General features: G+C 49.1%; 1 protein-coding gene across 1 annotated transcript in view; it reads left to right on the top strand.

The window, feature by feature from the left end:
* Positions 1-2,874: 2,874 nt before the first annotated feature.
* LOC116948618 (inactive dipeptidyl peptidase 10-like) overlaps positions 2,875-25,436 on the top strand; it is a 681,203-nt gene continuing 658,641 nt past the window's right edge. The window contains exon 1 of the mRNA XM_032965456.2: positions 2,875-3,663. Coding sequence (XP_032821347.1) covers positions 3,613-3,663 — 51 coding nt within the window. The 5' untranslated portion in view covers positions 2,875-3,612. The remainder of the gene's footprint in view (positions 3,664-25,436) is intronic.

Below are 25,436 nucleotides of genomic sequence, written 5' to 3'. Positions count from 1 at the left end.
CCCCCCCCCCCGCTCACTCTTCACCAACTCACACTGAACGGCATGGTGAAGTATGGCCAAACAAGCTCCACTACTGACACATGCATAGGGAGGCTTTCATTGAGCAGTGGACTGACACAGGGGCTGTGATGTATTTATTATTATGTGTCGACTGCACCATGCGTTTGGAAAGGGTGGGGGTGCGGAACATTTAAAACAAGTGCTCATTGATACCTGAACAACCTAATTGCCGTACTGCCTCATAATACAGTCATTGTCAGTCACCTTTGGGGCCGTCCATAAATGACGTCACGCACCTGGGGGGGGGGGGGGTCAGACATGTGTGACGATGTGTGACGAGGTGGGGGGGGGGGGGGTTGACAAATGTGACGTCATATCAAAAGTTTAACGTTAAATAAATATAGACAACACGTTTCATTAAATAGACTTTTTAATAAATGTTTCTCCTACAACATCAGAGTGCAGCGCCACATTAAATAAGCACTAGAATGACAATAGTTTAAAGCGATTTGAAGCATGTTGTATATATTTTTTTTGGGGGGGGGGCAGAGCTTTGTGACGTCATATTTGAGGGGGGGCCTGACTTTTTGTGACGCCGTGTGGCGACGATGGGGGGGGGTCAAACATCGCTTTAAATCGCGTGACGTCATTTATGGACGGCCTCTTTGCTGCCCGTGCTGGTGGTGGGTGTCTCACACACCACGTGATCGTAATCCCCGCGTGATCCACCGGCCTGCACCTCCAAAGCCGCGGACTTAGAGAGGCGCTTCACCACCGCTCTGGACGGACGCTGCGATCGATCGACGTCCATGAGACTTGGCGGGAGGGCCCATTGAGATCCGCCGACTTATTTCGCAAAAAGAGAGACAAATTAATGCGGGAGCAGAGCTAACGAGGCTGTATGCACAACTTAAGAAGCTAATCCCAAGACCAACAATTGCACCTACCCTAACCCCAGGCACAAAGCCTAACGCCAACACTTTACCTTCCCGAACCCAAGCCTCAACGCTAACCCCACACCGATATTCCATCCCAGGCTAAGACCACTCGCATTCATGGCCGTAGAATCTCGTAGTCCGAAGGACCATGTGTTGTTCGCGAGCACCTATTAACGTCGTTCGGCACTGCGACATGCAGGGGTGGTCCGGTGCATCATCACTCGCGCCCGCCGCCTTTGTCTTCCGAGGGCTGAGTTTATTCTTCACATCACCCTGGCGTGCCGGGTATTCATTTTAGGCTGAACAGATCCAGCGGTTGCCTGGGCCGACACAGGTTTATTATTGCCAGTTTGCCACCGGCAAACGTTCTCGCTAACCACAAGAACGAGCACGTGTACACATCGCGTTCTATCAATCCGCTGCTGCACGAGGGCCTCCCCGCACACGCTGATGCGGGTCGTGGGGCTGTTCTCGCCATACTTCACCACACCGGTGAGCGTGCGGGATGGCAGGGGGAGATGACGCGGGAGGAGAGAGGACAGTCCCACAGTGGAGTCCGCTCAACTGACCCCACTGCTGCCCACTACGTGGGTCAAGACCCTGCAGACGTCAATGACAACCCGGCACGCGGCGGTGACCGCCCATCCAGGAACCATCCAGGCTCAGACCCGCTGAGCTTCCGGGATGTGATGAGACCGGGCGCATCCTGGGCCACTCGGTCACAGGCAATGACGCCAGTCTCAAAATATCACCCCAAATAGGAACACTATTCTATACGCCAAAAACCTATCCGTTACGATAATGCTTTCCGTATTCTAGCCTTAGCACCAACAATTATAATTGTCCGGTAATTATCAGATAGTTTCGATAGACCTTTCGATTCTATAGCTCTAGCTTTCACCTGAAAACTACTTTTGCTTAATCCTGTACCTAGCATTAACACCAAGTCCCAACACCAAGCACGGACGCAAATACTGACCCATAAACCTAGCACGACAGCTTATCCTATCCTACCATAAACCTTAATATTGACCCATCAGTCTAACACATGCTTTCCCATTCAATTGCGTGCAGACAGACCAGCTTCTTTTGTTCGTGGCCGAGTCCAGGCATGTCACAGAACAATTAACGGGTGACTTCAACAAAGTGGTACTTATGTTTTGGACCCTGGAGATGTGAAGGGCTGCGGGATTAAACCTGAGAGTGTTTGTTGACTGTGAGCAGTGCCCTAACCACTGTGCCACCCATCCCATCGCTAATCATGACTGTAAACAATCCCTCTACCCATAACCCGATCGATGACCACATCCTAACCTAACCCTAATATTATCACCAACCTCGACTCCTAACACTAACACCCAGCCTCTACTCCCACACCGAATATTAATCGTTATCTCTAACGTCAGTCCTAACCTGTAATCCCTGAACCTCACACTTGTCAATACCTAACCCTCATCGTACCATCGTCTCCTAACCCAAGCTCAAACTTTAACCCCAACCTCTACTGCTAATTATATCCTCTACTCCCGCCCCTTGATAATAAAACCAACTTCCATTCGTAACCCGAATCCCAACCTCGACTCCTATTGCTAATATTGGCCCTATAACATCTACTCCTATTGCTAATATTGGCCCGATAACCTCTACTTCGAGTGCAATTAGCCCCGACCTCTCATCCTAACCCCTATATGCAAATTAACATCCCCTACAGATCCTCCCTCCCTCAGCTCGCTCCCCTCGCTCCCCTCCCTCCTCTCCCTCCCTCCAGCTGGTGTCACGATGCATTATCTCTCTCGCTCGCTCTTCCAGCCTCTGCCTATTAACGCCGTGTTGCATTCAGCACCTTTAAGTGCCGGACACGATTGTAGCCCATAAAGGCAAATGCGAGAGGAGGGACGGGGGGGGGGGGGGGATGCAGGAGGGGGTGCACTCCAAAGAAAGCCACCGCTCTCCGTGATGCTAGGTTCGCTCCCTCCTTCCAGGTCGTGCGGTTACGCCAGGCAGCGAACGAGGGGATTTTGACACTGGCCGGAATAGCATTCAACCCTGTGTGCCATCGCCAGAATCCTCCACCATCCTCTTCAATCCTTGCATCGCTCCTCCCCATTTGACTTTGGTCTGCCTCCATCCCTCCCTCTCACTCCTCCCTCCCTCTCCCTCGTTCTATCCCCCCTCTCTCTCTCTCTCTGCCGTGTGCACCGCGCATTCATTCGCACATCACCCACGCTCGCGAGAGAGCGACCGAGAAGAGAGCTAGAGAGAGGAGAGGAAAGACGGGACCCCGTTGCATTATAAAGCCACCGGGAAGGGAGGATAAAAACCCTCATCTGCGATAGCCTATATTTTCACACGCACACACATACACTACCGTTATCACCATCAGCATCAGCAGCAGCCTCATCAGCGTAGGAATAATCATCGTAAGAAGCAATTGGTAAGAGCGGGAGCACGGGCAGAGAGAGAGAGAGAGAGTCGGGGTGCAGAGACGCAAGGACGTTCTGTGTCGCGCGCATCACCGCGGCCAGAGAGCGCACGTGTGTCGAGTGAGAGGAAAGAAGAAGAGAAGCGGAGAGAGAGAGACGAAGGGGAGAGAGAGAGAGAGGGGGGAGAGGGGAGAGGGACACACGCATCTGCTGCCTGAGAGCGGTTGCCTCGCCGGAGCCAACGGGAGATTATGACCGGAACTTCGGATGAATCTCCGTCGCGGAGCGGCGCACCTGAGCCGGTACACACATACCTGTGCAGATGCACACGTGTGCACACCCACACATACTTGTGCAGATACACACGTGTGCATACCCACACATACCTGTGCAGATGTACACGTGTGCACACCCACACATACCTGTGCCGATGCACACGTGTGCACACCCACACATACCTGTGCAGATGTACACGTGTGCACACCCACACATACCTGTGCCGATGCACACGTGTGCACACCCACACATACTTGTGCAGATGCACACGTGTGCATACCCACACTTACCTGTGCAGATGCACACGTGTGCACACCCACACATACTTGTACAGATGCACACGTGTGCACACTCACTCGCGCATATATACCTGTGCGTACATACATGCGCACACGCACCTATGCTTACCCACACATACATGTACATACTTTGCATTCGTATATGTGCATGCATACCTGTGTATACATGTTTTCACTTACCTACCATCACCATCAATCATTAGTTTTCCACTGCTGGATACCTCGCCCACACACACTCGTGTACATATATGCCTATCCGTATGCAAACGCACACGTGCATGTGTATACTCGCCAATGCATATTCAAGACAAAGATTCCCGTACAGCCTGAACAGACTATTAGGGCAAGTGCTGTTAGCGAGCACCTATGAAGACCGGTACGGACCGCGCCCGAGGAGGGCTGTGTGGCCGCTACCACCACGCTCGGCCGCCTTTGTTTACAGATCGCAATGAGCACTCGTCTGAGGCCGAGTCGAACTCAACTGGTTCAGATTGAAATTTGTGACCGATGTTAGCCGTGGCCGATAACCGAACCCAGGTCGCCGGATTCGTAGCGCAGTGCGATGACCACTCCACTACCGCTCCCTCCCCACACACACACATATATACACACACAAACGTGCACACACAAGCAAACATACCCATCCTGCCGGACGCCCTCAAGGTCAGTGCCCGTCTAGGTGCACCCAGTAACCCGACCGCGCATCTCTCCGCGATTCGCGCCTCATTGCGGCTCTGGCTACACGACGTGTCCCCTTTTCCCCGTGCCCCCGTGTCTCCGCGTCTCCGTGTCCCCGTGACTCCCCCGTGTCCCCGTATCCCGGTGATTCCGTATCCCTGTGACTTCCTGTGTCCCCGTGTCTCCGTGACTCCCCCGTGTCCCTGTATCCCCGTGACTTCCCCGTGTCCCCGTGACTCCCCCGTGTCCCCGTGACTCGCCGTGTCCTCGTGACTCCCCCGTGTCCTTGTATCCCCGTGACTTCCCCGTGTCCCCGTGACTCTCCATGTCCCCGTGACTCCCCGTGTCCCCGTGACTCCCCGTGTCCCCGTGAATTCCCCATGAATTCCCCGTGACTCCCCCGTGTCCCCGTGTCTCCGGGTTACCGTGTAAGAGTGGCTCTTCCTGTATCCGTGACTCTGCTCTCCCGCGCCTACTCGTCCCCTTACTCCGTCTCTGTGCACCCGTGTGCCAATGTACCCGTGTCTCCGTGTCTCTGTCTCAGTCCGTGTCTTGGTACATCCACTGTCTCCCTCCCCCGTGTCCCCGTGTCACCGGTTCTCTGTCTCCTCCGCGAATCGCGCGGAGGAGCGGTACCTTGGAGAGCGCACAGACGCGGAGGTGACGGCCCAACCCCAACTCGATCGCCAGCCCCAACCCTAACCCCAACAAGCGTCGGCAAAGTCTCCACCGCGTGCTGTTTATTGACCAGCTCTTGACTCTGTCGCGACCTTGTCAGCTCTCCTGTCCTTCTCCTCCTCAATAGATCTCTCGTCTCTACCCCTCTACCCCCACCCCCCCGTCGCTCACCAACTCTCCTGACACTCTCCCTACATCTCACCAGTTAACTTGTCTCACTCTCTCTCTCTCTCTCCCCTCCCCATCGCGCTCGCTCTTCGAGTCTCTCGACAATCACATCAAGTCTCTTTCTTCCCTCTCCACAATCCTCCCAGCTCTCTATAATATCTCCTACACCACCGCCACATCATCTTAATCTCTCTCCCATATCTTTTTCTGTTTCACGAGAACGCTATTTTCTCATCTCTATCTCACTGACTCTCTGGGTATCTCTCCAACGTCGGCTATTTATAATTTTCCATAGCCCTATTTATAATCTCTGGTGACAGAAATAAAAAGAAATGCGTTATCGATGGTGTGCAAGGACGACTTTTAAAATGATCACGTTCGCATGATGGGAACACGCATTACTAGCCTCTAGTGGCTGCAGATCCCGAGAGCATATATTTCCAAATTACTGTACCTTGGAAATCTCTAGGGTATTATCTGTCCTTAATTGTACGTGTTAATAAATGCAGACACCGACAAAAAAAGGACACTCATTATATTTTATCGGTGTAATTATATGTGTGTGTGTGTATGTAACGCAACAAAGACAAAGATGCGCCATGTAGCCTTTACAGACTGTTGGGGCAAGTGCTGTTAGCGAGCGCCTCTGAAGGCCGGCACGGCACGCGAGGGGGTGGGTGGGCCAGCACCACGCCCAACCGCCTTTGTCTCCTTAGTGGCGATGTTTACACGTCGCACCAGGTACTCATCTGAGGCTGAGTCGACCTAGGGGGAGGCCCATGACCGGTTCAGATATTCGCCACTGATGTGAGCGGCAATCGAACTCGGGACGCCGGGCTCGTAGCGCAGCGCCCTAACCGCTACACTACCGCTCCCCGCACATTACACACCACACTCGACCACATCTGCACAATGAGAGAGACAGAGAGAGACGCATACACAAGGCAGCAAGAGCTCTCAAGTCGCGTGCTCGCTGCGATCGCAGAGCTTCCTTCCACGTGCTCGACGTGAATGGGAGATGGCCCCACTTTAAGCGAATACAAAAAAAAAACAGGCCGCTTACTAAAGCCACCTCCTTCACTGGCAATTTTTTTTCTGTAAGATAAATAAAGACATGGAATGATACAAGAGGTCCGGATATATTTGACCCTGCATTGAGTGGGGGATTTTTTAGTTTTTTTAATGGGGGTGAAATATGTTGTCTCCGTTCCATTTGATCACATTCCGAACGTATTTTCGTACAGAACATATCTCGACATTTTTTTTCTCTCTCTCTCTCTCCCCTGGGCATTATGAGCTCAGTGACGCCACATTTGCTCCATCCTCCGCTCGTCTCATCATCACAAATCAGCCGTTTTCTTCCCCTCGCTCGCTCCAATGTTTACGCACGGCACTGGGTACAGTGCTGGATTCATTCAAGGCTGAGTCGACCTAGATGGGGTCGACGACAAGTTTTTATTGTATCCATGCATGCCCTAACCGTGGCTATACCAGTAGTAGTAGCTTAATCACTAGAGTTAAAAATGTGCAGAATGTTTTTCTTTCAATAAAAAATAAGTCTTTTTTACGGTGATTTTCAGATCTTTGTTAATCCAATTCCGGATCAGAGCCTCCATCCCCACGCCGTGCGCATCTTTGGGGATTCTTTGACCATACTTCACCGCATTGTGCAATGCTGGTTTGGTGAAATGGGTTGTTGGCTGGGTGGGGAGGAGGTCAGATATCACTCGCCACTGATGTTAGCCGGGGATGGAAATCGAAACCGAGTCGCCGAGTTCGCAGCGCAGTGCACCAATCACTGCGCCACCCCTCCACCGCCGGTAAGGTACGCAGCGTTGACTGTAACAGGGTTGCTAAACGGTAACCGGTAACCGTTTTCGAAATTGAGAACCGGTTCAAAAAGTCAGGAATCGGTAATCGTCTCCAATGGAATGTTCGTAACGAATGCGCCGATTGGCACACGCGAACGTGCACGTAAGTCACCACATGGCAGACTTGTCCTTGTTTCTCAGTCAAAAGTTAAAGGTGCAAGCCCTGCAATTTCTTTCTTGCGGTGGCAATTTTTTGTTAACTACTGCACCTGGTATACATGAGATCGTGGGTTCGATCCCGAGGCTGATGCCTGTATTTTTGCATGTTCTCCCCGTGGTCGCGTGGAATTTTTCTCCGCATCCTCCGGTTTTCCCCTCCGCATTTAGAAACATGCGTTGAGAGTATTTGACTGCTATAAATTTCGACATGATCAGCCGCTTCGTTGAGCTATTATTTGTGGCCAGGTCTCTTCTGAAAAAGAGCTGTATAGTTCAGCGGGCATCGCCTAGAACAATTACAAATAAAAATGGTTAAATAGTTTGCTCGCGCGGCTGCTGACGGAAGGGCCTCTACTAGAGGGAGCTCTACAGCGGTATTTGGTCTACTCTTCCCTGCTGACCAGACGTGTTGGAAGTGTTGGGAGTGCTCACACGTTACCCCCACAACACGCGATCTGCCGCTGGAGCGACTAAATGTAGCGTATCCACTTATACTGCTTAGATGTACAAACGGCAGGTGGGGGGTGCATTTTAGTCGACGTGGAGAGATGAATCGACGCCCTCTGGATTGCGAGGTGCAATCTGCCCTCCCTTCCCTCCCTCCCTCCCCTCCCTCCCTCCCTCCCTCCCTCCCTCCCTCCCTCCCTCCCTCCCTCCCTCCCTCCCTCCCTCCCTCCCTCCCTCCCTCCCTCCCCTCCCTACCCACTGATGAATGCGAGATCCCAAACAACACGCGCCCTGCACACTTATGGGACGCGCCTTCTGGGAATTGTCGCGTCTCTGTGTTGATGTGTTTATTGCCCCGAATGCACCCCTCCCCCCACCATTCGCCCCCTCCCTCCCTCCCCCCTCTCGACTTTGTTAACAATATCCGATGCAATCTTCTTCACGGGATGCAGGACGGCAGACGTCAGCTGTATTGGAATCTTGCTGCAGGTAGCTAATGAAGGAAGAAATTATTTGTTCTGCTAAAATTAGTCGTGCATGCGGTGAATAAAGCAGCGTGTTAGCGAAAAAGAAACTATAAAACTAAAACTATTTTTTATTTAACCAGGTAAGGCCCATTGAGCGATATAGATTTTTTTTTATCAGAAGCGACCTGGTCACAAATGCTAGCTCAACGAAGTGGCTTTTCGTCACGTGTAAATTTATAGCAGTAGCCAAATAGTAAAAAAAACAACCGCGTCATTTTGATTCTAAATGTGGAGGAAAAAAAACCGGAGGACTCGGGAGAAAAATCCACGCGACCATGGGGAGCGAGAGAGGCACGCAAACTCCAAATATACAGCAGCAGCAGCAGCAGGCGTCAGGGTCGGGATCGAACCCACGGCCTCCTGCGTACCAGGCGAGGGAGTTAACATCTCCGAGCCACTGCTGAATCAGTGGCGAGCTAACCTCCCACAACCCCCTCCCACTACACGCCACCCCCCACCGCGACCCTTCTAATTAACTGAAATTGTGCAGCTTGTTTGGCGCTGAGGATTTGCTGTAACCTTTTGATGGCTGTAAGGTCAATGGTCAACCAAACCGATTTCCCCGTCCTATAAACTTGCAACGGCGTTCTGGCTGAGTGCCCCGGTGGGAGGAGAGGGGGGGGGGTAATAACTCAAGCCCCCGGGAGCGATGGGAGCCTGGGTTCGAATCTGAGTATCAGCCGCCCGCGATTAAAGCGAGCTCTCGTGTGTAAGAGGGTTTATAACCTCAACCCGGTCACCAATGATTGTCTAACATAAATAAATACAGGGTGAACGGTTTAGCCCCCGCGGAAAACAGTGCCTGGACAAAAATCGATAGATACTAAGGGAGAACACTCAAATCCCACATCACAGTTGTGTCTGCAATCTACATGCGGCACTGCCTTACGTAGCCGGCGTCTTACACATGTAATAACAACGATGAGTCCAATTATTCTTCCTCCCGAGTTTCCTCGCCGCTCCATCGGCCTTTTTTTTTAATCCTCAGATTTGTTTGAACCAATTAAATGTGGGCGTTTGTTACACAAGTGGGAGAAAAGTGGAGCCCCCGAAGTAAAACCCACGCCTGTTAATGGTAGCGACACCCGGTAACAGACAGAGGTCAGTCTATTTGCTATACCGGCTTTTCTCACGACGAGCCAAGCAGCTACAACTTCCTCCTCGACGCCCACGGGAAGGGAGATTCGCAGCGATTGCTCGGTAACCCACCAACCCTCGCTGCTTGCCTGCCGCAGCGCTCGGTAACAGGCAGCAGCGTGACCACCAACGCCACTACCCGGGCTATGATCACAGCATGGGACACTAACCCCAAACGCGAATTTTCGCTCGACCTTTTCGATATGTCCATGGAAGCGTGTATTATTTTTGTTGTTGCTGTTGTTGCCCATTTGTTTGCGGACTTGATGGCTGATGGTCAAGAATCGTGACAGAAGGGTGCAAGCAAGAGGGGCCCTCTGAACCTCCGTCTAGCAGAGGCCCATCTTGACAGCGGTGGTGTGGGCGCGCAATTCCAGAGGCTTGACCCCTTTTTCCCTTCACGGCAAATTAAAGGGGGGTTTCACGCTCGCTTTGTGTGCTTCGCGGTATGACTTTTGTGAGCAAGTCGAGGCTCGAGATTTGCCCCCCGGATTCTTACCGAGTGCCAATCCGGAGTCGCAACTCCAACTCCGAGTTCCGTGGTAATGTCGGCGTCGCGATGGCATCGACCACCCCGCAGATTTTAACACGTGGAGAGGCGGTGACTCGGTTACCGTGGCCACGTGCCGCCTTGTCTGGCACGCGTGTTGTCTGCCCGGCATCCGTCATGAATGCCGGACACTCTGATGAGCCCGGAGTGGCGATTTTGAGGCAATAGATGGCAGAGCTTTAGAAGTTGAGATTGTATATGCGGTAGGTATATGATTATGAAATATACAGGGTGCTTCAAAACAATGTTAACACTTAAGTGGGACTACCGTTTTTAATGGAAAAAAACCGGATAGTACACTGGAATATGATAACAAATGTATGTAAAATTTTGATTTAAAGCTTTCGTGACTGCAGGGATTCATATTCTTGGTTCTTTCGGTAAAGTCACGTAGAAGGGAAACAATAAAATAATAAAAATATAAAACAATAAAATTCTCACGACGTTTCGACTGCAACACAAGCAATCATCATCAGGATGATGATTGATCAGGATGATGATGATGATTGCTTGTGTTGCAGTCGAAACGTCGTGATAATTTTATTGTTTTAGATTTTTATTATATTATTGTTTCCCTTCTACGTGACTTTACCGAAAGAACCAAGAATGTAAATGTATGTTAATAGCTTCAAAAAGTCAAAGAGTATCCCATTGGTTCTCCATCATTGTCAACGCGTGCCTGGAATCGTCTCCAGGTGGTCTACAGAGCCCGGAGGCACAGTTCTAGTGGTATCATTGCAAATTCTCAGAAGTGTTAAAAAAACATTGTAAGCACCCCGCATTTATATTATCCCATTTAGTGTTTGGAGGCTTTCTCCGGTACTCTGGTTCACTTTTATCACTTTTTAACGCGTTCCCTTAAAATTGAATTGGCCAATTATCCCAGTAGAGGATCCTCCTTACAATATTATTCAGACTCAGCGAGGCTTAGTCGAACACTGGACCTCTATTCAAGTAAACATTGAGGCATCGGCGCGCATCTCCTGTATGAAGCCCTGAGCCAGTGGTGGAAACGTCACATTCCTATGGCGGGGGCAGGTCAGCTATACTGTTGACCCCCCCCCCCCCCAACAACGTCGGTACCCGTGCCATCAACCTCGGGAGGGCTGAAGGATGAGCTGAGTCACACCCCCCCTCCGCCCCCGCCGTAACCAGATCTCCAGCCGCTCACTCTACCTCTGAGGCACTTGCAGGGATTTCTTCTAAAAGTCCGTGACATTGTCGCTATAATTGTCTGTTTTTCGTACGACACCCCAATCGGTCTCTTTCACTCGAATGCCTCCTTGCTGCGCTGAAACAGCGTGGCACCGTCTCTCTCAGCCGGGTCGCCCAGAAAACCACATCTCGAGAAGCAATCGGTGTACCTCTTTGTGTTTTTGTTGTTGTTGAAGGTGAAAACTTATTGGACATCTGTGGAAACAAAAAGAGCCTTACAGCTATAATAGAGGTTTTTTGGGGGGGTTAGCTCATCGGATTCCTCCAGCATAAATACAGATTATTATTGTGACAACGAGGTTGGGTGATGGGCGATGTCACACAGCCATCGCGATCGCCACGAGCTCGATCAAATGCTCGCAATAATTTTCCGCAATTTCATTTGAACCCAAACATTATACTCTTTAAGGTCCGTGAGTCACAAAGGAACACGTAGAGCTACGAGTCTAATGAATCACCGGAACGGCTAAAAGACGCGGCGATCGTTCTACGACTAATGGGATTTACTCGGAATACCCAAGATTCAAAGGTCCAAAGGGCATCACTCACAGCCAATGCCGTTGAAGCCACGAGACTTTGCCATTGCCTCCGTACATTCTGATAGAGATCCTGAATACTATCGCAAGGTCAACAGGTGACCTCAAAAATCCGCTCTTATTCTTTGCTACCATCTGGCTCTAGGTCTTCCACTTGATGGATGCCCTCTGGATGCCGCTCCACTGCCAGTCTCCGTAACCTGCCTTCCTCCATCCCGCACACGTGTCCCACCAATCGCAACCTCATCATCGTGATTGTACTGTATCTGCTTGTCCCGGATAATATCTACTTATTAGCACTGCCTAGCGACGTTCTATTCAGAACGCCCAAGGTAATTTTGCCTATCTATGTTATGAAATAAATATTATCCTCCACGCGCATCTGTATTCAAAGGTAGAAGGGAAGATTCTTTTCAACTGGCCTTTTTGTATTGTCAAAGTCTGGCTCTCCCACCGGCACAGTATCGTCGTGACACGGACAATAGCACATGCCTCAAACGTCCTTATGTTAATGCTGCAGCTCCTCGCTTTGCTTACATGTTAAAGATGTGTTGTGTCCCATGGAAATGCCCGAGACTTCGTGCATCAAACCGGCATGGACATATACGCACATATACATTTAAAACTACTACTTTTTTCTAGCAATTTTACCAGGTAAGGCCCACTGGGTTATATGGCTCTAATTCAGAAGCAACCTGGCCCCAAATGATAGCTCAACGAGGAAAATGAGTGTAGCCAAATAGTCTAAAACCATATTCTTAGCTCTTTCGGTAAAGTCACGTTGAAGGGAAACAAAAAAATAATAAAATATATATAAAACAAGAAAAATTCTCACGACGTTTCGACCATAACGCACACCTGATGATGACCGTTTGCGTTATGGTCGAAACGTCGTGAGAATTTGTATTGTTATATAAATATTTTATTATTTTATTGTTTCCCTTCAACGTGACTTTACCGAAAGAGCTAAGAATATGAATTACTGCAGTCATGAAAGCTTTAAATCAAAGTCTAAAACCATGTTTCTTAATGCGGAGGGAAGAACCCGGAGAAAAATCCAACATGCAAACTCCAAATATAGAGCAGCAGGCGTCAGGGTTGTGATCGAACCCACGACCTCCTGTAAACCTGGCGAGGTAGTTAACATCTCGCCAGCGTGGCGGGCATATATGCATAGAAAAAGTCACGTTTCGATTTTGTTTGGAATTAGCAGAAGCCAAACTCAGTGGCAATTTAGCTCATCGGATGCCTCGAGAATAAATACACGTCATGATTTTGATTCTCTCGTCTAACCATCCGAGCCGGAGCGTACTGGGTGAGGGTTCTCGCGCCACTGGTTGCGGCTGTTCGCCCCCCCCCATCGCAATGCCGGACACGGTTGCCTGCGCTATCAAATGCCCTCTCGATTGCAATTTAATGAGCGTGGGCTGGAAGCTCCCTTTAATTCATTATTCAAGCCCCGGCCTGGCACCTCCCCCCCCCACCGCCCCACGTGCACTCCCACCCCCTCCCCCCCGCTAAAATCTCAGCCGTGACGACGTCGCGGTGATGGTGGTGGAGATGGAGATTCGTGCGCGTGAGGTGCACGTGGAGAGAGGCAACACGGGGATGATGATGACTATGGGCGTCACGGTGGCGAGACGTTAACTCCCACGCTTGATGCACACGAGTCCGTGGGTTCAATCCCGACCCGTGCGCCCGTGTGTTTGGAGTTTGCATGTTCACTTTCCCCGTGGTCGCGTGGATGTCTTTCGGGTCCTCCGGATCCCCCCCCCCCCAACCAACTCCACATTCAGAATCAACACGCGTTTGGAGTATGTGACTGCTGTAAATGTCCACACGATAAGCCACTTTGTTGAGCTATAATTTGTGATAGCCAGGTCGCTTCTGAAAAAGAAATAGCTACATAGCTTATAGTGGGCCTTCGCCTGTTAAACTAAAAATAGAAAATAAAAAATGATAGGTTGGGGTCTTGCGCCACGCAGAGAGGCTGGGGGGGGGTAGCGGTGGTTGGGTCAACTTCAGTGCGGGTGAGAGAGGGAGAGAGGGAGGGGAGATGGAGGAGGAGAGGGAGGAGAAGTTGAATTAATGAGGTCTGTGGGGTCGTGTTGAGGTGGGATAATAATGAGGTGCGCCGCTGCTCACGTGCGTTGCATGTCGGGCCCGGAACTTTGCAGGCAGGGTGAGTGAGTGGACTGTCCACACAACACAGACGGACCGTGCCCCTGCCGTCTGCGTGGATTTCAAATGCACGTGTTTGAAACTATGCCATTCATTGAAATGCATTTGTAAACCTTCACGTGCCAAATGCACGTCAGTATTTCGTGTTTCAAAATTCATTCGCGACAGCGTTTTTTTTTGTTTCTAAAAATAACTAACACGTTTGCTGTCCTGTACTTTGTATTTTTTACGTGACTCAAAGCCGCAATTCTATTGTGGTTATGTAGATCGCAGAGTATTATTGTGTCTACCGTATTATCAAATTGTGTACAGGCATGTGCATGAATGTTGAACTTCTTTCGCACCGTACGTAGCCAACCGTGCTAATCTGAAGTGCGTCGAGGAGGAGCCGTAACCTGGCTCGCCAAGGGGAGGATGGTGCAGAAAAGTTCGTTCGAACCTCCCCGTCTGTCCTATCTGTGTGGGATAGGGTGTTGCCCCCTCGCACGCGTTGATTTTCTCCTGGTGCTCCGGTTGCCCTCCCTCGTTTATAACGAACACTCCTTCGGTACGCAGGAATATGGGCCTTTTTTACATTAAAAAAAATGATTTTAGAGGCTCCCGTGGAATTAACCGACCACGAAAGAAGCGGCCGATCAAGCAACGTGTTTAGTCGATTATTCGACGAGTCGTGTCATCGCCCCCCAATTTGTGCAGAAAAAAAAACCAGCCTGTCGAATCTTTGTACGGGGGGGGGGGGGGGATCTTGGTCTTTGTGTGTTCACTTGACCGTGTGGCCAGCTGTTGCCGTGCACCCCACGTGCGTCTGGGGAGAACGGGGGTGCACGTGCCCCCCCCCCCGCCCTGCCCGCGCCCGCCAGCCCCTACACCTCCCACACACGGCACCACCGCGCGAAGCGTTAAACCAAATTAAACGAATTATTGCGTGGGGAGCAATTACGCGGAATAAAACAAAACGCTTAACACGCCACTCGCGTGTACGCCCTGTCCGCAGCGGCGGCGGCGGTGGATGTTGCCCTGCGTGTCGGAATCGGAATCAGAATGTTTATTTACACTGGAGAAATCCGATGAGCTATGAAGCTCTTTTTTTCACAGATGTCCCGTAGGGGCTGGTCAGAACTTTACAACAACGACAACAAACGATACAAATAAGACTACATGAGTGTACAGCATATGAGAGGTAAAGAAATTGCCAAAAAACCCACAAATACAACTCAACTGTTTTATATTCCCAGGTAAAGCCCACTGAGCTAACTGCTTCTTTTTTCAGAAGAGTGGGGTGCACAGCTGATGCATCGGCCAGTCATCTCAGTCAGTCAACCCACTGCACCTGGGTCTGTCCCGTGACCGTCCGCTAGTCTTGAACGGCTGTTGTTATTGCTGTGTGTGTGTGTGAGAGATAGGGTAGCAGTTAACAAGCGGGTCTTTTGATTATAATTATTCCGCGGAAGCTGAAAAAGGCAGTCAGAAAAAAGGGGGGGGGGTGAATAGGCGACAAATTACAGGAAATTTACTGCGTCCTGGCCGCTAAGCTTCTTAACGAATGAAGCAAGCAGACGTGCAGCTCTGAAGGGTCATTCCACTAACCGGGAGTGATTTATAATCTATTACCACATCAGCCTATGACCGAAATCAACCACAATCCGCCCGTGCTCATCAGATCTCGGAAGATAAAGGCGGGTTGAGCCTGGATAGTGCTTGGATGGGCGATCACCGCCACGCATAAAGCCACGAGTGTATGTGCTCAGCCATCTGTGATTGAGCCGGGCTCTCAAGGGTACAGAGTTGACGTTGTCAGCTCCGTCACCAATGAAAACTATGAATATATATATTCTTTGGTTCTTTCGGTAAAAGTCACGTAGATAGGAAAAAAATACATACAAAATAAAGTAAATAAAAATAATAGCAAATAAAATATAAATTTTTATTCACCTTTTTTTTTTTATCTACGTGACTTTACCGAAAGAACCAAAGAACATTTATTCCCGCAATCACGAAAGTTTAAAGTCAAAATGTATGAATATATATTTTATTATTTTACCAGGTAAGGCCCACTGAGCTATATAGCTCTTTTTCAGAAGCGACCTGGCTATCACAAATGATAGCTGAACGAGAAGTGGCTTATCACGTGGATATTTATAGCAGCGGCCAAATACTCTAAATGTATGTTTCTAAATGTGTAGGGGAAAACCGGAGGATCAGTAAAAAAATCCACGCGACCACGGGGAGAGAGACATACAAACTACAACTATACAGGCATCAGCCTCGGGTTCGAACCCACGACCCCCTGTATACCAGGCGAGGTAGTAAACATCTCGCCACCGCGGCAAGATGTTAACTACCTGCACACAACAACAACAACAACTAAAAATCCCCCATCACGGCAAATGTGGCTCTGCACTTAATTTCGCAAAATTATTGCAGCTAGGTGGAATTAAAAAGGCGAGTTTCATTGCCGAGTAACACATGTTCGGTAGCAGGGCAGGTGGGATAGCTCTGTGAAATCCACCTCCGGTGGGCCGTTCCCCAACACAAACACGCGATAGCGCTGTTGGGACGACGTTTCGGGGGGGGGGGGGGTGGAGGGTGGACGAGGTGACACGTGCGAGGCAAGTGGGACGACCCAGGTACGAGGCACCGCCGTGAACACTCCTAGATTACACGGAGAGTGGAATGGTCCAGATTTGCCACGAGTTCGAGGATACTACTCCGAATAATTAATAATAATTGCGCTCTTCAAACAGAAGCAATAGCGAGTGCCTCTGCGAATGTTGCGTTGAATTAAGGTACCTCGTGTTACCGCCACCCCGGGTTGCCCGAGGCGAAACCAACCATCACTTAGGGGTCTTAACAATCAGAGTCGGAGGCCAAACACGGGGCTCACAAGCAGAATGACAACAACAACAACAATTAAATGTATTTAGCCGATAACCGCAACCATCTGGTTCATTATCCCTGGCGTGTGCGGCAGTTGCAACAGAATCAGAATGTGCATTCATACTGGAGGAATCCGATGAGCTGTTAAGCTCTTTTTTTACAGTTGTCCAGGATAAACGACGGTGCAAGTCCCTTTGAATGCTCCACCGCCTCTGTCCAACAGACTGAAACATCTGTGAAACGACTGGACATCTGTGAAAAAAGAGCTTCATAGCTCATGGGAACCCTCCAGTCTAACGAAAGATTCGGATTCTGATAAACGTGGTCGCCACTTGGGCACGAGTCAGCGGGTCCCGTGTGGTGGTGCTGGTAGGGTCAAGTGGGCAGGCCCCCACCTCCTCCAAGACATCTGGCCCACAGTTAAAGAATAGGCCCAGTATCGTAATTAGCGTGGGGGCCAAAGATACGAGTTGGGGGCCCTCTTAACGACCACCGTGTAACTTGATAAAAGGACTTTGGACATAGAACTCCATTTCTGGGATATGTATTTCATTAGATACTGCGTCAATTATATTGCAAAAACGTACTGCTACTACGGAGCTAAAAGTGGCCGCATTTTCCAAAGACGGAGCGCCCCCTCTACAGCGTTCAATGTTCGAGACCATGAGGGTAACAATGGTGTGATTAGGCAAGAGGAGTTCGCGATATTATAATAAGCCTAAGGTGCGACCGTGCGAGACAAAATCAAACATTGGACTGCACCTGAATGACTGCCGCACCCCCTGAGCTGATAGCGTAGTCACTACGTGACTGGCCTCTATCGAGGAGCTCTCTAGACATGAGCTGATGACGTAGTCACTACACCACTGGCCTCTATCGAGGAGCTCTCTAGACCTGAGCTGATAACGTAGTCACTACGTCACTGGCCTCTATCGAGGAGCTCTCTAGACCTGAGCTGATGACGTAGTCACTACGCCACCGGCCTCTATCGAGGAACTCTCTAGACATGAGCTGATGGCGTAGTCACTACATCACTGGCCTTTATCGAGGAGCTCTCTAGATCTGAGCTGATAACGTAGTCACTACGTCACTGGCCTCTATCGAGGAGCTCTCTAGACCTGAGCTGATAACATAGTCCCTACGTCACTGGCCTCTATCGAGGAGCTCTCTAGACATGAGCTGATGACGTAGTCACTACGTCACTGGCCTCTATCGAGGAGCTCTCTAGACCTGAGCTGATAACGTAGTCACTACGTCACTGGCCTCTATCGAGGAGCTCTCTAGACATGAGCTGATAACGTAGTCACTACGTCACTGGCCGCTATCGAGGAGCTCTCTAGACATGAGCTGATGACATTGTCACTACGCCACTGGCCTCTATCGAGGAGCTCTCTAGACCTGAGCTGATGACGTAGTCACTACGCCACTGAGTAGGCCCCAATACTCTACACGAGAGGCCCCTGGTCAAGAGCTCCCTATGGTAGAGGCCGTTCCACCAACATTGGCGTAGGCAAGCAAGTGCAAATATAGGGGCCGTCCATAAATGACGTGACGCGATTTTGGACGATTTTTGACTCCCCCCCCCCTCGTCACACGGCGTCACAAAAAGTCAGACCCCCCTCAAATATGACGTCACAAAGCTCTGCCCCCCCCCCCTCAAAACCATATTTCCATTTTGAAAATAAAACATGCTTCAAATCGCTTTAAACTATTGTCATTGTAGTGCGTATTTAATGTGGCACTGCACTCTGATGTTGTAGGAGAAAACATTTATTAAAAAGTCCATTTAATTAAGTAGAACGTGTTGTCTATATTTATTTAAAGTTGCGCATTTTGATGTGACGTCACATTTCTCAACCCCCCCCCCCTCGTCACACATCGTCACAAATGTCTGACCCCCCCCAGGTGCGTGACGTCATTTATGGGCGGCCCCATATCTCAGAGATGGTTTAACGAAGGTGAGGGACTGCATAGGGAAGATGATGGGGGAGGGGTGGGGCGGGGGGGGGGCAAGGAGAGGAGGGGGTGAAGGAGGGGAGGGGGTGGGGGTGAAGGAGGGGAGGGGGTGGGGGTGAAGGGGACATGGCAGAGAGCAATGCCGAGGCACAAGCCAGAGAACATAATTCGGGGGCCACCACCAACCACAACAACAACAACCACAACAACATCCACAACAACCACAACAACATCCACAACAACCACAACAACATCCACAACAACAACAACAACCACAACAACAACAACAACCACCACAACAACAACCACAACAACAACAACAACAACCACAGCACGGCAGAGACCCCCACGCAAATTCCGGTCATCCTCCCTAGCAGCGGCTTTAGGCTGGCCATCGGATAAAAAGACGGCCACCGCATCGTGCGCTTTCAGATGCGCTCCCATGGCCGTCTGGAACGCTCCTCCGTCCGAAATTAGGAAGCTACAGCAGCTCTGCACTGTTAAATCATCTCGATTTAAAATCAAATTTGTGTTGTGCTTAGTTTGTTGTCCTTCCCCCGCACCTCCGATCAGCGCGGTTGGCTACGTATGGTGCGAAAGAAGTTCTACATGCATACGTACAACGACAACGGAGTCAGGGGCATCAGGGGCAGCACCGACAGATCCTAGGGGCAGCCTTGGGGGTGGCGGGATTCTTGGCCGACCAGTTCCCGGGTTATCTCTGGGGTAGGAGACGTCCATTCGCCATTCGCCGAGTCCCAGATTTAATCTCACGTAACTGATCTATATTTAAGGTCTGTCTAAACACGCATAAATTCACACTGAGATATTAATGCATCATCCCACGGGGTTGCCTGAACCAATGGATCGTATCCAGGGATATCTGCAGATGCAGCGGTATTTGCATGCGGTTAAGTGACCGGTTTAGACTGTTGACGCGTTAACTTGCCATTGTGTTTTCCATGCAGGGCTGACAGACACTCACTCGGCTGTTTAATTTTTAAGCTTTTACCCACAACCCATTACGGTGCCACGTAACGAGCTCTGTGTTGTGTTGGCAAAAGCACGGGCCCTGGAATTCCTCGCTCACGCCATTTCTGATGAAAGGACCTCTTCCCACGAGGGAGAGCGCTCGCGAAGTCCTCTCGATGCTATTTTGGCCTACTCTTTCCTGCCGGCAGGGCGTCTTGGAAGAGGTTGGGGTAACCCCACGCTTTTCCCCACCACGCTCACCGTGGCGAGACAAATACACACCGCTGGGAGGACAGAGGCGGGGGTATTTGAGTCACCTGCTGGATTGTTTAGATGTTCCATCTTTAAGATTTCGCAATGGTGTAGAAGGCCTAGAGCCAACATAGCCCGACGTAATAACCACGCCCCCTTTTTCAGGAGGGTTCTGCACTGAGGCGTATGGCCAATTGCAGCTCATCTACCACTCTTTCGGACATCAACGTCGGTTGTCTCACCGAGAGACTGGCCTCTGCCACGGGAATGTGGAATGTTCACATTTCGCTGAGAAACCGCCAGTTGCAGATGAGTGCTGCCTCAGTGCTCTGTGCCACAGGGTTAATGAAACGCTGCGCCACAGCCGGTACAAACAATCTATGTGCGCGCGTGTGTGCGGCAACGGTGCAGTAGCAGGTTTCGCTTTGCTCGAAAGAAGTAGAAGAGAGAAAAAAAACAGTTTTGCATGTGAGTTTTACAATGATGCAATTATTGCCCACTCAGTGGCTGGAGAATTAATCGGGGACGCATTGGGTCTGTCGACAGCGAGAGCCAAATATCAGTTGGGTCTTTAGGTAAAGTCACGTAGATAGGTTCAAAGAAAAGAACAAAAAACTAAGACGTTTCGATCGCAACACAAGCGGTCGTCATCAGGAAGAGGGGGTTAGCTTCGAAAGGCAAACTGTTTATAAAGGTTTGAAATGGGCGTAGCCCAAATGTCAGCAGCCAATGTTACTGTAAGTGGTGGGCGGCGACCGCGACGGTGGTGGGTTTTCGACCAATCAAAGGGCTGCCACGTAAAAATTTGCATGTTAATGTAAGATCGTTGAGCGGCCTCCACGGCCAGCGCCCTGAGGTGGCTATGTTAATGTCAGAGAGAGTAGCGTGTTAATGTCAGAGAGAGTAGCGTGTTAATGGGAGAGAGAGTAGCGTGTTAATGGGAGAGAGATTAGCGTGTTAATGTCAGAGAGAGTAGCGTGTTAATGGGAGAGAGATTAGCATGTTAATGGGAGAGATTAGCGTGTTAATGTCAGAGAGATTAGCGTGTTAATGTCAGAGAGAGTAGCGTGTTAATGGGAGAGAAAGTAGCGTGTTAATGGGAGAGAGATTAGCGTGTTAATGGGAGAGATTAGCGTATTAATGGGAGAGATTAGCGTGTTAATGGGAGAGATTAGCGTGTTAATGGGAGAGATTATCGTGTTAATGTCAGAAAGATTAGCGTGTTAATGTCAGAGAGATTAGCGTGTTAATGTCAGAGAGATTAGCGTGTTAATGGGAGAGATTAGCGTGTTAATGTCAGAGAGATTAGCGTGTTAATGGGAGAGAGATTAGCGTGTTAATGGGAGAGAGATTAGCGTGTTAATGTCAGAGAGATTAGCGTGTTAATGTCAGAGGGATTAGCGTGTTAATGGGAGAGATTAGCGTGTTAATGGGAGAGAGATTAGCGTGTTAATGTCAGAGAGATTAGCGTGTTAATGTCAGAGGGATTAGCGTGTTAATGGGAGAGATTAGCGTGTTAATGTCAGAGAGATTAGCGTGTTATGGGAGAGAGATTAACGTGTTAATGGGAGAGATTAGCGTGTAAATGGGAGAGAGATTAGCGTGTTAATGGGAGAGATTATCGTGTTAATGTCAGAGAGATTAGCGTGTTAATGTCAGAGGGATTAGCGTGTTAATGTCAGAGAGATTAGCATGTTAATGGGAGAGATTAGCGTGTTAATGTCAGAGAGATTAGCGTGTTAATGTCAGAGAGATTAGCGTGTTAATGGGAGAGAGATTAGCGTGTTAATGGGAGAGATGAGCGTGTTAATGGGAGAGATTAGCGTATTAATGTCAGAGAGATTAGCGTGTTAATGTCAAAGAGATTAGCGTGTTAATGGGAGAGATTAGCTTGTTAATGTCAGAGAGATTAGCGTGTTAATGGGAGAGATTAGCGTGTTAATGTCAGAGAGATTAGCGTGTTAATGTCAAAGAGATTAGCGTGTTAATGTCAGAGAGATTAGCGTGTTAATGGGAGAGATTAGCGTATTAATGTCAGAGAGATTAGCGTGTTAATGTCAAAGAGATTAGCGTGTTAATGGGAGAGATTAGCTTGTTAATGTCAGAGAGATTAGCGTGTTAATGTGAGAGAGATTAGCGTGTTAATGTCAAAGAGATTAGCGTGTTAATGTCAGAGAGATTAGCGTGTTAATGGGAGAGATTAGCGTGTTAATGGGAGATATTAGCGTCTTAATGTCAGAGAGATTAGCGTGTTAATGTCAGAGAGATTAGCGTGTTAATGTCAGAGAGATTAGCGTGTTAATGTCAGAGAGATTAGCGTGTTAATGGAAGAGAGATTAGCGTGTTAATGGAAGAGATTGGCGTGTTAATGTCAGAGAGATTAGCGTTTTAATGTCAGAGAGATTAGCGTGTCAATGTTAGAGAGATTAGCGTGTTAATGGGAGAGATTAGCGTGTTAATGTCAGAGAGATTAGCGTGTTAATCTCAGAGAGATTAGTGTGTTAATGGGAGAGAGATTAGCGTGTTAATGTCAGAGAGATTAGCGTGTTAATGGGAGAGAGATTAGCGTGTTAATATCAGAGAGATTAGCGTGTTAATGTCAGAAAGATTAGCGTGTTAATGGGAGAGAGATTAGCGTGTTAATGTCAGAGGGATTAGCGTGTTAATGGGAGAGATTAGCGTGTTAATGGGAGAGAGATTAACGTGTTAATGTCAGAGAGATTAGCGTGTTAATGGGAGAGAGATTAACGTGTTAATGTCAGAGAGATTAGCGTGTTAATGTCAGAGGGATTAGCGTGTTAATGGGAGAGATTAGCGTGTTAATGTCAGAGAGATTAGCGTGTTAATGTCAGAGAGATTAGCGTGTTAATGTCAGAGAGATTAGCGTGTTAATGGGAGAGATTAGCGTGTTAACGTCAGAGAGATTAGCGTGTTAATGTCAGAGAGATTAGCATGTTAATGTCACAGAGATTAGCGTGTTAATGTCAGAGAGATTAGCGTGTTAATGTCAGAGAGATTAACATGTTAATGGGAGAGATTAGCGTGTTAATGGGAGAGAGATTAACATGTTAATGGTAGAGATTAGCGTGTTAATGTCAAACAGATTAACGTGTTAATGTCAGAGAGATTAGCGTGTTAATGGGAGAGATTAGCGTGTTAATGTCAGAGAGATTAGCGTGTTAATGGGAGAGAGATTAACGTGTTAATGGGAGACCGCAGAGCAGCAACCTCGAGCTCGGCGAGCGAGGTGGCTGTGTTCGTGTGAGAAATTTCTCACGATCGCTTGAGTTGCGATCGAAACCGTCCTAGTTTTTTTTCGTTATTTTCTTTGAACCGATCTAACGTGACTTTACCGAAAGACCCAAAGAATGTGAATTACTGCAGTCACGAAAGCTTTAAGTCAGGATTTAGTGAGAGCCAAGTATAGACCGGACATCGGTGAAAGGGAGCTTCATCGCTCATCGTATTCCTCCAACATACATGTTTTTATTACGTGAATCGTTGACGGGAGGATTCTTGGGCGGGTGATTCCCACTCGCTCTCCCTTTGCCTTGTCCAAACGCAACTCTCTATTTTTATTCTTTTTACCTAATATCTGACTACTTTGGGACTCGCAGATTGCAGTGAGCGATGTGGCCCCCGACTTGTTAGTCCTCTCCATGACATTTTCATTTTTCTGTTGCCTGCTTTTCAGCTCGGGTCATGCCCTCCCATAGAGTATTTTAATTTACATTTTTGGGAAAAGTGAATTGTTAATCTTCGTATGACTGCTGATTGTGTAATTATACGTCGAATGACTGACGATGAATGCAATCAAACGTCTGTTACTACAGCTACAGTCTTTTTTTTTGCCAAAATAGATTTGGCTTAGTGGTCAGCGAGTAACACTGAGCGAATTTTCATGGAAGTACATCCATCCTCCGCGTAGCAATTTCACAACAGCTGCGATAGTAAATTCTGCGCGTCATGATTAGAGTCCAGAGATGACGATTCTGCTGCTGCTGCTGCTCCGGAAGAACAAAGATTAGCAGCGCACTGGACTTGCAATCCAGAGGTTTACAGGTTCGAGTCCATCTCCCGGTGCGGCTAATTGAAACAACGGTTGCGAGTTTCCCAAATCCGCTCCCACCTTTGTCCTGTGTGCCCAGCCAGCAGCCCCCCACCCCCCCCAGGCCCCCCAGGCCAACCGCAGTTCAAGTCGGTCAGCAGATGTTCGTGTGGTGGGGGTACAAGTGTTGGAGGGCGACTGCCTCCACCTGCCCTACCACGTGCCTTCTCCACGGAGACACAACACAGACATAACACACACCGAGACATGGAGACAAAGATCCCCCGAATAGCCTCAGCAGACTGTCGGAGCAAGTGCTGTTAGCGAGCACCTATGAAGGTCGGTGGGTGGCCAACACCACGCCCGGTCGCCTTTGTATCCCCAGTGGCGATGTTTTACACACCGCACTAGGTGCTCTTTTTTTAGGCTGAGTCAACCTAGGAGTGTCCCAGAACCGGTTCAGGTAACCCTCACTAGTGTTTGTGGCCGTGGGCGGGAATCGAACTCTGGTCGCCGGGGTTCGTAGTGCGGCTCGCCCATCGCTCCACTACCGCTCTCCCACACGGAGACACACGCACACACAGACACACACACGAGAGACATACACAGACACACGCATGCATTTGCCATTATAACGCGGGCGTTACTGAAATCTCCCGACGGCCGCTATGTCTGTTTTTTACTGTTATTTCCCCATTAGTGTTTGTGGCGACGTAATTTATTTGTTCATGGCTTCCTGCAGCCGCTAGAGGCGCTTACGTTGCACAGTAATGTAAAAAAAAAGAAATGAAATACAAAATAAATTCGTCAATCTAATTGTGAACCGGAATCACGGCACGTCATTGCATGGCAAGGGAAGCGAAATCGTTACCCACTCACATATTTAGCTTCTTGGATTATTTATTCAGAAACATGTTTGTTAATCTTTATAGATGCTCACATCGAATTGAAAAACCTCGCCGTGTATGTATATCGATTTTCGGCAGCTTTCCCAGGAAATGTACATGTTTATTATACATAAATTATACAGACATGTCAACATTTCATTTTTAAGCCTCTACGCGTCTTGGACTCTCCGATCTCTGTGCCACTTATTTAATGTTTTAACTCTCTCCTCTGTACGATACTGAGCCGTCACTGTCACGCAAAGTCCCATCATCTACCGACAGACAAGTCGTCGATTCGTTAGACACCAGCGAGGTATAGCTATACATGTATCCGCCCGTAATCAATAGCCGCTTATCACCT

This window comes from Petromyzon marinus, chromosome 34 (genome assembly GCF_048934315.1).
Source record: "Petromyzon marinus isolate PM22_M1 ecotype Great Lakes invasive population chromosome 34, UKy_Petmar_22M1.pri1.0, whole genome shotgun sequence".
NCBI lineage: Eukaryota > Metazoa > Chordata > Hyperoartia > Petromyzontiformes > Petromyzontidae > Petromyzon > Petromyzon marinus.
Note: the sequence above shows the minus strand (reverse complement) of the source record. Positions and strands in the feature narration are given on the sequence as shown.